General features: G+C 41.7%; 1 protein-coding gene across 3 annotated transcripts in view; it reads left to right on the top strand.

Annotated features, from left to right (window-relative positions):
• Positions 1 to 13,561, top strand: part of ttc7a (tetratricopeptide repeat domain 7A) — a 213,365-nt gene that overhangs the window by 36,863 nt on the left and 162,941 nt on the right. For 2 of the 3 annotated variants that reach the window (XM_033025502.1, XM_033025503.1), the window contains 5 exons: positions 1,069 to 1,199; positions 2,162 to 2,280; positions 6,354 to 6,432; positions 8,258 to 8,424; positions 11,928 to 11,991. In XM_033025502.1, the coding sequence (XP_032881393.1) occupies positions 1,069 to 1,199; positions 2,162 to 2,280; positions 6,354 to 6,432; positions 8,258 to 8,424; positions 11,928 to 11,991 (560 nt within the window). Of the gene's footprint in view, positions 1 to 464; positions 722 to 1,068; positions 1,200 to 2,161; positions 2,281 to 6,353; positions 6,433 to 8,257; positions 8,425 to 11,927; positions 11,992 to 13,561 lie in introns of those variants that run through there. The other variant, XM_033025504.1, reaches the window with a different exon arrangement.

The raw sequence follows: 13,561 nt of genomic DNA, 5'->3' as shown, positions 1-13,561 counted from the left end.
TTAACGAGGCAGTGCTCATATTCTGAATGAAAATAAATTCCCATGTTCCAACTATAATGTTACAAATTATTTACACAATGGCATTGTGCAGATGTACAGATTATGATGAAGAGAGGATATTACAATATTGGGCCCTATTGTAAATCGGTAAGTTGTTTTGGCATGACACTTTCTTGAAGTAGGACAGTTCTAGTTCTCTAAAACTTAAAATGCTGTACGGCCACTTCCACATTGAAAGACCTGTCACATTAGGTGGAAATATTTTATTTTACCCTTTTTTTCTTTCATCCTTTCTCTGGACCCTGACTACTACTCAGCTAGGATTCCATGGATGCCAACTTTCATTATGTACCTTGTGCAAGAAGCCTCTCATGTGTGAGATTTGAAATTAAGTGTAAGCTGTTCAAACATTGGTATTACCTGGTCCCATCTATCATTTTCCATTGGAGTTACTGCACTCAAAGAATACCAGTAGTTTTGAACCAAAACGCAATTGTTTAAATTTAATAAGTCTCAACGAATATTTTGAGATATTTAATCTTCAGCTGAGTAGCTGAATGTGGACTCCAATTTCGCTAACAAAGTTTACAGTTTGCACTGGCTTAAAGCAACACTGACATTGGAGAATGCTGGAAACATTCAACCGGTCTTTGGAAAGAGAAACAGGAATGGAGTTAATGTTTCTGATCAAAAATACTTTATCAGAGCTCGACCTGGAAAGGTAAATCTGATTTTATTTTCACAGATGTGACTTGATCTGAGTGCTTCCAGCATTTTCTGTTTGCATTTCAGATTTCCAGCAATTTTGTTTTTTTATGTCACACTCCTGGGAATCAGTTTTCTTTCAAATTCTTCTTCTAATATATTATGTTTTGTACTATGCAGTGCATCCACTAGATAAGGAGATAACATTTTATGTAGTTTGACATACATTTTATGTAAATATCTCTCCAGTATTAAAATACTTTGTACTCAGCTCTTTTTTTGCCATCTGTGGTTCACACTCACAAAAAGATATGAATTCTTCAGTCAGATAAATCTATTAATAGTTTTTTATTAATTTCTCAGGCTTGTCTCTTGAACGTCTGGCTTCATCTGTTACCTCAAGGGTTCGTCTCTTTGAACGAGAAGAGGAAACGATGTCCTGTTTTGAGAAAGCTGGTGATATTGCTCTGGTTTACTTACAAGAAGTGGATCGGGTAAGGAAAACGCTTTGTAATTTTCTTTTGTTCACAAAATTGAAAATGAGAGTGAGTGAGGCTGGCAGAGGAAACTAGGAGGCTAAACAACTCAGCAATGCAATGGGATTGCAATTTTTCATCCTTTTGGACTGGTTAAGGATCAGTTAAGGCTGGTGATCCGTAAGTCTATTTTTCACTATCCGGTAGCGACATGAAATAACCACTTAAAGACTCCGAGACATTGCAGCTGATCTGCACGTACTATGAATATATCAGATTAATTTATTGCCATATACACATATCATATGTGCAATAATGAATGTCGCATGAATCTCAGAGTAAACAGTATTCAGATAGATACAGCAATCAATACAATAAGGAATGCAACATTTCAGAATGGTGCAACATTTGTTTGTAATCTGAGGTAGTGGAAAAATAACTGAAGTGCAATAATGGAATCATTCATTGAGGTATTGTGAAAAAGCACCTTGTTTGCATCTTGCGTATATGTTACATGTCAGATCTATTAATGCTCAATAGAAAATGATGCGAAATTCACAGAAAAGCATAAGTAGCTACAATCAGTATTTTAATCTGCCTTGGAAGTGATTTTGAATTTGTCATTCGAGATATTGTCTGCTACCTCACAGAGGTTGAGCAAGAAAAGGAACTTTTTATTCGCTCTCTACACAACTTTTCCATCCTCCGTCTTAATTGGAATCATGAAATATTTCTTAACCATGTAGCCTTGTGTGAGAACCAAACATAGCAACGGGTGAATCAGAGTGCTTGGCTTGGACTTTGTATTGGCATGTTAGTAGCATAGACCAAGTCCGTCCCCCCCCCCCCACCAAATAATGCTCAGACAAAATTCCATTGCATACCTGAAGATGAAACTGCAGAAGCATGCTCTTGGAAATTATAGTTAGGTATTACAGTCCATTTAATGTTAAATACCTATTTTGTTTTACTTGCCGAAGGCCATGGTCAACACTCAGTCAAGACCTATCAAGGGGATTGTTCCAGTTTTGGAGATGGAGCTTACTTACTTTCTTGAAGCTGCATTGCAAAGCGCTTATGTGGCCTATTTCAAAAAAAGGTAAGCATCCCAGAAAATGTATCTGTGGTCTTTCACGTACTTGTAACACGTGGCTCTCTTATACTCTTGTGGTGTAATCTAAACAAAGCATTTGTTTGAGTGAACTAATCGTTTGTAATTTCCTTATTTAGTAGATAATGGGTAATATAGGTGGTGAGAGCAAGTATTGATGGGGTGGTTCTAGGATGCCAGACCTAAGTGTTGAGCCTCCCCGATGTGTCATGGGCCTAACTCAATGAAACACCAGTGAAGGGAGGTGCCCACTTGATAACCCCAATGATATACTGGCATCTACACAATCAGTTTTTATGTGCTTGTTAACATGTAGATAGCTTATTATTGAATATAGTTAGTTATTGTCCTGAAGCATAAGTGTGTTTAAGCAGTTTAGCACAAGTACTTTGAGTTTTAATAGTAATCACTGGGGAGTCATTTGAACAACTTTTTTGTTAACAAATGCACTTGGCCACCTTTGAGCAAGGACAAATAGAAAAAAATCTGATATATGAAAACACGTCATTGACCCATAATTTGCTGTCAAAACATCAATGTGACTGATGGCAATTGTGCCGCAGCAATTTGATTTGATGGCAGATGCAAGGTTAAACATGGAAAACGATCTGCTGAGAGCTAGGCACTGTCTATCCAGTACTGAAATTTAACAATTCCACATGGATGGTATCATTCCATCATGTTTTAATTGTGGTAGATTTTTTATAAATATTCCTGGGTTTTTTCTGTCAGTCCCATCTTTCTTCTCCTTTCACTGCTTAATTTAACATTAGATTCTCTGATTTATTTTCATGCTCAAATTGTTAATTTTGCACTGCTTCATTTTGATTGTTTACAATGAAGTACATTGTTTTATACCTGTCCCGATACGTCCTCCATTACATCCATCCAAGGACTCCAGCAGATCTTCCAGGTGAGGCAGAGGTTCACGTGGCACTCAGTCCGCCAAGGCCTGCTGGAGCTCCCAATTGCTAACCATTTTAACTCCCTGATATACAGTTTCTGTCATTGCAAAGTCATCAGTTGTAATAGCTTGACGTATAGCCTCTCCTAAAGACAAGTCTGATCAGTCTGGAGAGCTACAGCAGGAAATTATGGCCAAGTTTGATTTATTTTTATGAACCTTTCAGTGGTGGATTCAAAGAAGCCATCAACAAGACCTCAGTACAATGGCACATTCTGTCACGTCTTTTCAGCATGACTTTTATACGCTACACAGTATTATTTGGGATTATTTTTATTTAAGAATGAATTTGGACTGTTGTTTAATCATGTTAATCAATTTAAGTATGGAATGCAAATCCAATACGTTATGAAGTGGTGTCAGGAGGTGGGAGTTAGTGATTAGAATTATAGCGCAAGATAGGAAATTTGTTGATTTTTATTTTTAAAAGTACATTGATAGATCAACAATATTCTGAGTGCAAACTAATACTACCTACAATGGCAGAATAATATTTTTCTTGGATGAAGACAATGGGTTAACGCAACTGTTACTTTTCTTGGCTTAACATCTGGTGTGTTACAGAGCTATGAATAGACACTTACCAAGGAATTGTTTGCAATGATAGAATCTGAGAACAGAGATTGAAGTATTAATGTACAATGATATAAATTCAAAGGGAATGCAGGAGTTAGGAGACCTAGGTGATTAAGTACACAAATTCTTGAAGATGGAGGGATATTTTGTCTTTTCTTTTACATTTGGAGGCAAGCAATACAAAAGTAAGGAAGTTTGTGACATCGCTGCTGCATTCCAGGCCTCAAAATATGAGTGCGATCACTGGATAAGCTCAGAGTATATGCATTTAATCACTTGGTGTTGCATTAGTTTATTATTGTCATGTCCACAGAGATACAATGAAAACTTTATATAGTGTGTTATCCAGGCAGATCATACCATACATGAGCACAACGGTTTGTACAAAAGAGAAAATAAACAGAATGCAGAATATCGTGTTATTGCCACAGATGGAGTGCAGTTTTTTTTTTAAGTGCAAAGTCCGTTAGGCAGCAGATTGGAAGACATCCTTAGCATATGAACCTTGAGGTGCATGCAAGAGTGAGGAGAAAGCTGTTCTTAAATCTGGTGGTACATGCTTGATGGTTTTGTATCCTCTGCCAGGGAGGAGAGAGGGATTCACTGGGGTGTGAGTGAACTGATTTCCTGAAACAGTATGAAGTTATTTGGGAGGTACACAAAAATGTTGGAGAAACTCAGCGGGTGCAGCAGCATCTATGGAGCGAAGGAACTAGGTAACGTTGGTTAAGAGGCTGGTTATTGTGGTGGACTGGGCTGCATGATTGATTCTTTGCACTTTTTTGCAGTCTTGGGCAAAGTAGTTGGCATACCAACCTGTGGTAAATCTGCCTGTGTACATATCTAGAAATTGTTAAGAGTCATTGGAGTCACTCTGAGCAAGTAGAAGTTAGTGTGCTTTCTAGGCCATTGCTTCAATGTGGCTAGTCGAGGACAAATAAGCGAGTTTGGTATTCCGAAAAACGCAAGGAATCATGGGATTTGTTAAAGGTCATTCGTGATAAAGAAAAAGCGAACAAAGCGCTGGCTGTATAAACTGTGTATAAATTCTTATCTTTATTCATAATTTATGTGTAAAAATATATTTATTCTGAGGAACGGGGTGCCAGGTAGTGGGAGAATGGGGTGTAACAGCGAGAGAGAGAGGGGGCAGATGCGAATGGGAGACGGGGAGAGACATTCTCAGCAGCTCCGCTGTTGCGCGCACACAGACCCGCGCCTCATCCGCAACCAGGATTGAACCCGGGTCCCCGGCACCGCAAGCGCTTCCGAACCACCACTGAAACGTTCCCCCCCCCGAGGGTCCCATCCCTGCCTGGGGGCGGCCGGAGTTGTCTGGGGCGACCTCAGACCGACGGGACACCGGGCTCGGAGCAGCTGCGGCCCCACGTCCACAGCTAGCATGGAGAAGCGCCAACCCCAGCCCAACTCCACTCCAGCTCCCGAGGAACCCGCTTCCCTAATGGGCCGGGGACCACCAGCCGCACTCCCCGGCCCACCCAGTGGCCGCTGGCCAACCCCCCCGGAGCCGGCGAAAGCCGAGCACCAGCCATCAACAGGGACACACACAAAACGCTTCAGCAACTCAGCAGGACAGGCAGCTTCCCCAGAGAAAAGGAATGGGTGACGTTTTGGGTCGAGGCCCTTCTGCAGAGATGTTGCCTGACCCTTGTGCATCCCCGCCAGTGCCGAGTGGGTCAACCGACAGCCACTGGACAAGGCGAGAGGCGCAGCAGACGGTCCCCGGCTCGCCAGGGGATGGACCCCCGGGAGCCGGAGCAGAACCGAGCCGGAGCCAGTGCCCCCTGCTCCACGTCGGCTGCAAGCCTGGGGCCACCACCCCGCCAGTATGGGGATGCTGGCCAACCCGGCGGGACAGGCAGAGCTGAACTGGAGCAAGCCCAGGGACCCCTGCCCCACTAGCCTAGGGCCACCTCCAGCCGTCCCCGGACAGGGACGGGACACCCGGGAGGGGACGGGGATAGCCCATCAGCAACTCAACAGCGCCCGCAGCACCGGAGACCTGGGCCCGACCCCAACTACGGACGTAACGCAGGCCTACACCCACGCAGCAGCACATCCGCCAAGAGTGTTTATCGCGAGTGACCTATGACCTGGGCATGCTCAGTCAGAATACCAAACTCGCTTATTACTGGTGATATTTATTCCTATGAACTGGAAGCTTTTGCCTACTTCGGTGCCATCAATGTATTCTTGCGAAAAAGGAATTGTATGTGAATGTATTCAGTGGTAAAGTTGTAAGCAAACATGTGCTGGCATTATTGCACTCCAACAGAGATGCTGAAATGTTAAACTCTTCCTAATGTTTAGCAAGTTCTGAAAGACCTGCAAGTGAAAAAAGCTTTGTATAATATAACAATTCACAGTGTCCAAATATCTCAAAGTTATTCAGACCAAATGAATTACTTCTGAACTGTACACTATGTTGTAACAGTTGAAGTGGGCAAACATTGCATTAAATCATGTCGGTGACTTGTTTTTTGATTTATCTTTCTCTCAGGAACATGGTCAAAGGAGTTAAACGAATTCGGGAAATGTTAAGAGCAATGGAGACAAGAGCCACACGGAATTTCAGAATGGTATGGTTGGACGACTACTTTGTCAAGTCTGAGGGGTATTGATATTGAGTAGGTGTTGAAATATAAAAAGCAAAAATAAAGTTTACAATTGCACTTCAACACTTCACAGCAACAAGAGTCAATGCAAATCATCTTCAGCTCTTTGTCTTTAAGAGGCTTTTAGAAAACCCAATGGAAGTGCAGTGAATAGAGGGATATGGATCCTGTACAGGCAGATGAGGTTGATTTAACTTGACATCGTACTCCGCACAAACATTGTGGGGTGAACACCCATTCCTGTGGTGTACCGTTCTACTGTATGTTGAGTGTTTTAGTTTAGTTTGGTTTAGAGATACAGCGCAGAAACAGGCCCTTTGACCCACCGAGTCAGCACCGACCAGTGATCCCCGCACATTAACACTATCCTACACACACTAGGGACAATTTACACATACACCAAGCCAATTAACCTACATACCTGTACATATTTGTTGTGTGGGAGGATACCGAATATCTCGGAGAAAACACACATGGTCACGGGGGAAATGTACAAACTCCGTACAGACAGCATCCGTAGTCAGGATTGAACCCAGGTCTCCGGTGCTGCAAACATTGTAAGGCAGCAACTCTACCACTGCACCACTGTGCCGCCGTTTTTACAGAATCTAGTTCTGGTGTCGAGTTAGTATGCGCTATGCAAGCTGTGGCCCAATGTCACAATGTCTACTGTCTGGCAAGGGCCGTGATAGGAATAATTTTTCAATGACATTTGGAGAAGCTCATATTCGGTGCAGATTGATCAAGCAGTATCAGTTGCCAAGAACTGATGAGTATCTGGGCAGCAAATGTGAATGCAGACCTTATTCATTAATTTCAGTGACACCTTACACACTTTATATTCACTTGGAAAACTAATAGCTTACGCTTAGTAAGAGGGCAACTTGCAGGGAACTCAGAAAAGTAATTAGTTGTTTAAATGATGACATGTTAGTGCTTCAGTTGTGAGTTTATGAAGCTGCGCTTTGATTGGATTCTAGTGAAATATCAGACAAGCAGGACTAAGTATACAGGTAAGTGGCATTGAAATTGTTTGTTTAGTTCAACATATCCCCCGTTTCCCGTACTCCTTTGAATATGTCCAGGGAATATTTGTTAATCGTTGTGATACTGCTATGAATTAGAACTTGCACTGCTATGAATTGAACTGGTTCTCTTTTTAAGGAAATAGCCAAGAATAAGAATCAAAATTAAATGTTAAAGTAAAGTTCTTTAGATTAGGTTTTGAAACCTCCCGCTGCTGCTCCAACACTGAAATAGACTGAAATACTCTGGCCATTGTATAAATTCGCTGGCCACTGCATAATATTCTGATCATTGCATAAATTTGGTGGAATTCCTACCAGGCACAGAATTTCATTGCATTCATTCCGTACTGCAAACTGAGTCTCAATGTCATTTGACCTTGCAATGCTATTTTACCCAGCAGGCTGCATCTTCCATCAATTGTGCTTCAGGAATACTATCCATGCTATTTACGCTTCTGAATTAACTTCTATGCAATTGTCCTTGACAAGCAGAATAGATGAGTGAATTTTTATAGGTCTTCTATGTGAAGGTAGCATTGTTTGAGGATCATACTCTGATAGTCTCAGGAGCAGAGAATGCAAAGAATATTTGATTACCTGTATCATTGCTTAAATGTAATTTCTTTAATCGTATTCTTAAGTAGATGTTCATTCATCCATTTTCTTGAGCGATTGTAAATGGTGCATTCACTTTATAATGAGTGTCAGTTGTAGAGTGCTGTGGTTATTTAAAAATATATATTTATTATCTTCTCTCTTAGACAATAGCCAAGCAACTGGCTGAGGTACTTCTACACAGTCTGTGTGAGGACAGTTACTGGAATCCATTTTCAGATCCACCCCCTGACCTCAATACTGAGGAAAGTGGATCTACTTTAAGTGTGAGCTACACACTAACTACTGGTCCTCAACTCTACCAAGGAGACGAGTATGTAACGCACATTTTAATTTATTTGTACAAAGCAATACATCCAGACAAAATGCTTGATGTTGGATTTATTAATCATTAGCAATAGGTTGTCAAACTGAAGTCCTTTTCCCTTGCGTCATCTCTTAAACTATTCCCCACATTTTAGTTTAGTTTATTAGTTTAGTTTATTATTGTCACGTGTACTGAGGAAAAGTTAAAAGCCTTTTCAATATGTGCTATCCAGTCAGAGAAAAGACTATACACGATTACAATCAAGCTGTCTGCGGTGTACAGATACAGGATTAAGGGAATAACGTTTAGTGCAAGATAAGGTACAGCAAAGTTCAAGCTAGGTGATAGGTCAAAACTGCAACACTATCACAAAATCAAACACTAATTTCTGTTATACACAAAGTAAGTAGCAATGAGTTGAGCAACTCACTCTTGTTAGGAAGTTCACATGTTTCCATAATTTTTTTGCGATCTTGCTATAGACTTTCTGCTGCAAGGATGAGGATAATTCTGTTGTAATGAATGATATGGCATTGCTCACTATAATGGAGAGTGTTGTTGAGCAGGGAATAGCAGCACTTGCATTGTGATTTAGAAGCAACAGACTCAAATTCTGTTCTCTGTTGACCTGACTGATTTCAATCAGAATAAAACTAATTCCAGCAATCCACCAACTCAGTCTATGACGACTATTCATGGTTAGTACTAGGGATTGATCAATGACAGCAGTAATGTTGATTGTAATTGGAGCCAAATGTAGATGAAAATTGCTGAAGCTTTCCGTCAAAGCAATTATTATTCAAAGGACAAAGGACAAAGGACATTTATTGTCACGTACATCAAATGGCGTAGTGAAATTTCTTGCCATGCAGCACACAGATAAAGATTAGACATAACATTAAAGAAATTTAACAATAAACATAAAAACATCCCCCCACAATGGTTCCCACTGCGGGGGAAGGCACAATGTCCAGTCCCCATCCCCAGTTCACCCATAGTCGGGCCTATTGAGGCCTCCGCAATCGTCTCTACGGAGGCCCGTTGTTCCAGGCCGTTCTCGCCGGGTGATGTAGCTCCGGTTTGTAGTTTGGTTTCACTTATGGTTTGTACAGAAATGCACACTAAAGGAATAAATGTGACAAAAATAGTGCAGCAGACCCAAAACTGAGCTGTTTTTATATATGTTAAGATTTTGCATCTTAAAAATCGATGCATAAAATATTAATATATGAATTGATTGTTCTCCAAACTTTGAAAGTGTTTCAGCTAAACCTACCCAAAAAGTGGGTAGTACCCTTCCACCAAACCTACCCAAAATGTAGTATTTCCGAAGCCTCGTTCTATCTGGCCAACATGTTTCAGCAAGTGAAATCTGCAAAAAAGTTGCATTTACTCTTTTAACATAGGACGTTTACTAGAGTAAGACATTTTGGGACTAAATCCCATTCTTGGTTGCTGTTGTATTATGGTTAGTTTGTAGAATATTTTTAAATCCGCTTCTTATTTGACAACAAAGGACAACTCAAGTGTGTTTAATTGTCATTTGTACAGACAACAGAAAAGTGAAATTCCTACTTGAAGCAGCAAAATTGATTTGACAACACAATATATATAGAGAATATATAATACACAAAAAATCAAAACATCAATAACCTCAATACGTGCGAGATATCCCAAAGTCCTTGCTGCAACCAAAAGCAGTTCATAGTTCAAGGTTGAGGTTAGCATTGGGTAGTGTTCAAGAGCCTGATGGATGTTGGGGAAAAAGCTATTCCTGAACTTGGTGGTCACTGTTTTCAAACTCCTTTACCACATTCCCATTGGAAGGAGTGACATGATAGTATGGCCAAGGTGGTGTGGGGCTTTGATGATTCTGGCTGCCTTTTTGAGGCAGCACTTCCTATTTATTTATTTATTTAGCGAATGCAAAGTCCTTTAGCCAAGCAGTTGCCTCTTGATCTGCTGTATGAAGGGTGACAAGTCCTCCTTTGAGTCTTTGTTGTGGGCATGCTTCAATGATGTGTTGCATTGTTTGCTGCTCTCCACAAGCACATCGTGGGGTTGGGCTGCTGCCCCATTTGTGAAGGCTGGCCAAGCAGGGGCCATGTCCAGTCCTGAATCTATTCAGCGTCGTCCACTGCTTCCTTGGGAGATTGGTGCCAGGGACCAGTAGGGTGGGGTCTGACACCAGATGTTTATTTGGGACGTCCTTGGACTCCCATTCCTTTTTCCAAGCTGATTGGATGGTGAAATCAGCTGGTGGTGGGTTCTTCCAAATTGGTCGTCTAGATGGAAGTCGAGCAGTGGGTGGGTTGAAGATGTCCATGTGAATTGGCAGGTGAGGGGAGTTTTTGGTCTTTTGGAGCATCCTTTGAGTGAGGACTACTCGCCGGATGTGTGGAGGGGCTATGTTGGATAGGACAGGGAGCCAGGGGAGTGGTGTTGAGCGGATTGTTCCTGTGATGATCCTCATTGTTGAGTTCAATTGGGTGTCCACATGGTGTGTGTGGGATGACCTGGACCAAACAGGGGCACAATATTCGGCTGAAGAAAATGCAAGGGCTAGTGCTGAAATGCGCAGTGTGGGGGCTGCTGCCCCCCACTTTGAGCCAGCAAGCTTACTGAGGAGATTGTTTCTGGACTTCACCTTAGCTGCTGTTCTTTTAAGATGTTCCTTGAAGGATAGGGTCCTGTCAAGGGTCACTCCGAGGTAGGTTGGAGTGGGGGCATACTTCAGTTTGGTCCTGCTCAGATAGATGTTTGGTTCTCTTGTGGCTTCTGCATTATGGAGGTGGAACACACTGGAGACCGTTTTTGCTGGGCTTGGTTTTAGGCGCCAGGTTTTGCAGTACTCGTCCAGTTTAGCCTATAGATCACTTCCTATAGATCACTTCAATGGTGAGGAGATCCAGACATGAGATGGACGGGCAGTGTCTACTGCTCTCACTCATCACCTTTGTTTCTAGGCGTTCGAGTTGCCAAACCAGGCTGTGATGCAAACAGTCAATACACTCTCTATCGTACACCTGTAGAAGCTGGAAAGATATTTGCTGACATCCAATTGTCTGCAGCTTTGAGAATTATTATTGGATACTGAAAAAAAATAGCCGTTCCTTTTGTGCAACGTCGGATCATGGACGTTGAGACATTACAGGGTACAGTCACCTCACATTCTTTGTAAGTGATATTAGCCGCTCACTGCAGAGCAGCAATGAGAACTGGATTCATACACTGTACAGAGCTGTTCTGCAGTACATGGTTCATTTATGCATTCAACCCACAAGTGCTTGTAACTTGCAATCATCACCAATTGTGTGGCAAACAAATAGGAGACCAAACGTAAAGGTGCTTCGCAGAATTCTCATTGAAAAGTACAGAATAATGTTTATATGTAGATTATGTATTATTACTGATGAATAAAACATAATATCTTTAGACACTAGCTCTGCTTTAAGGAAGAGATCATGCAGAATGAACTTGACCTAATTCAGTTCCACTCTTCTTCACAGCCTGTTCTGCCCACGGGATATTGTTGAAGAAGCTCTCCTACTCCTCCTAATCAGTGAATCGATGGTAAGCTATGCCATAATGAGATCATAAATTCCAATCTTTTCTCTCGAATCACAAATTTTCATGCATTTTGACTTGAGCTCACCAACAAACCATAAAGAGAAACTCAGCTGCATCATTAATGGAGAGTCGTTTTAAAGAAAAATAAATGTCTGCGGTTGCAAATCAGCGTCTCTTGGAATAAAATATGTACAGACTCTTTTCAAAGTTTTTATTACTTTCTGTCAAATTAGCTTCATTGTTGTTTTTATTGTGCTAACACAATCACTAGGAAAATTGCCAATATTACCCCGCTGTACAAGAATGGAGCAAATCAGAAGAGTGGAAACTATAGGCTGATTAGTCTGACTTCAATGGTTGGTAAGATTTTAGAGTCCATTATAAAGGATGAGGTTACGGAGTACTTAGAAGTTCACAATAAAATAGGCCGAAGTTAGCATGGTTTTGTGAATGGGAGATTTTGCCTGACGAACCTGCTGGAATTCTTTGAAGAAATAAATAGCAGGATAGGCAAAGGAGAGTCAGTTGTTTACCTAGATTTTCAGAAAGCCTTTGATAAGGCTTAAGCCACACGTGAGGCTGTTAAGGAAGATAAGACCCCATGGTGTCAAAGGGAAGAATTTAGCAGGTTGGCTGGATGGCAAAACGCAAAGAGTGGCAATAAAGGGGCCTTTTTCTGGTTGGCTGCCAGTGACTAGCGGAGTTCCGCTGGGGTTGGTGCTGGGGCCACTACTCTTCACATTGTATATTAATGATTTGGATGAGGGGATCGAAGGCTTTGTGGCCAAGTTTGCAGATGATACGAAAATAGGTGGAGGGACAGATAGTATAGAGAAATCAGGGACTCTGTAGAAGGACTTGGACTGGTTTAGAGAGTGGACAGAGAAGTGGCAGATGGAATACAATGTAGCAAAGTGTGGAGTCATGCATTTTGGTAGTTGGGATAAAGGCATAGACTATTTTCTAAATGGGGAGAGAGTCCAGAAATCGGAGGTACTAAGGAACTTGGGTGTGCTGGTGCAAGATTCCCAAAAAGTTAATTTGCAAATCGAATCAGTAGTAAGGAAGGCAAACGCAATGCTAGCATTTATTTCAAGAGGGCTGTTATACAAAAACAGGGATGTAATGCTGAGGCTCTATAGGGCGCTGGTCAGGCCACATTTGGAGTATTGTGAGTAATTTTGGGCACCATATCTGAGGAAGGATGTGCTGGCCCTGGAGAGGGTCCAGAGGAGGTTTATAAGAATGATCCCAGGAATGAGTGGGTTAACATATGATGAGTGTTTGATGGCACTGGACCTATACTTGCTGGAGTTTAGAAGGATGAGGGGGCACCTCTGAAACTTACCGAATAGTGAAAGGCTTGGATAGAGTGGATGTGGAGAGGATGTTTTCACTAGTGGGAGAGTGTAAGACTAGAGGTCATAGCCTCAGAATTCAAGGACATTCCTTCAGGAAGGAGATGAGGAGGAATGGATTTTGTCAGCGGATGGAGAATCTGTGGAATTCATTGCCAGAGAAGGCTATGGAGGCTGTCAGTTGATAATTTTAAGGCAATCAAGATTCTTGATTG

Source organism: Amblyraja radiata, chromosome 8, assembly GCF_010909765.2.
Source record: "Amblyraja radiata isolate CabotCenter1 chromosome 8, sAmbRad1.1.pri, whole genome shotgun sequence".
NCBI classification, from domain to species: domain Eukaryota; kingdom Metazoa; phylum Chordata; class Chondrichthyes; order Rajiformes; family Rajidae; genus Amblyraja; species Amblyraja radiata.
The sequence above is the reverse complement of the archived record's forward strand: the minus strand, read 5'-3'. Positions and strand labels throughout refer to the sequence as shown.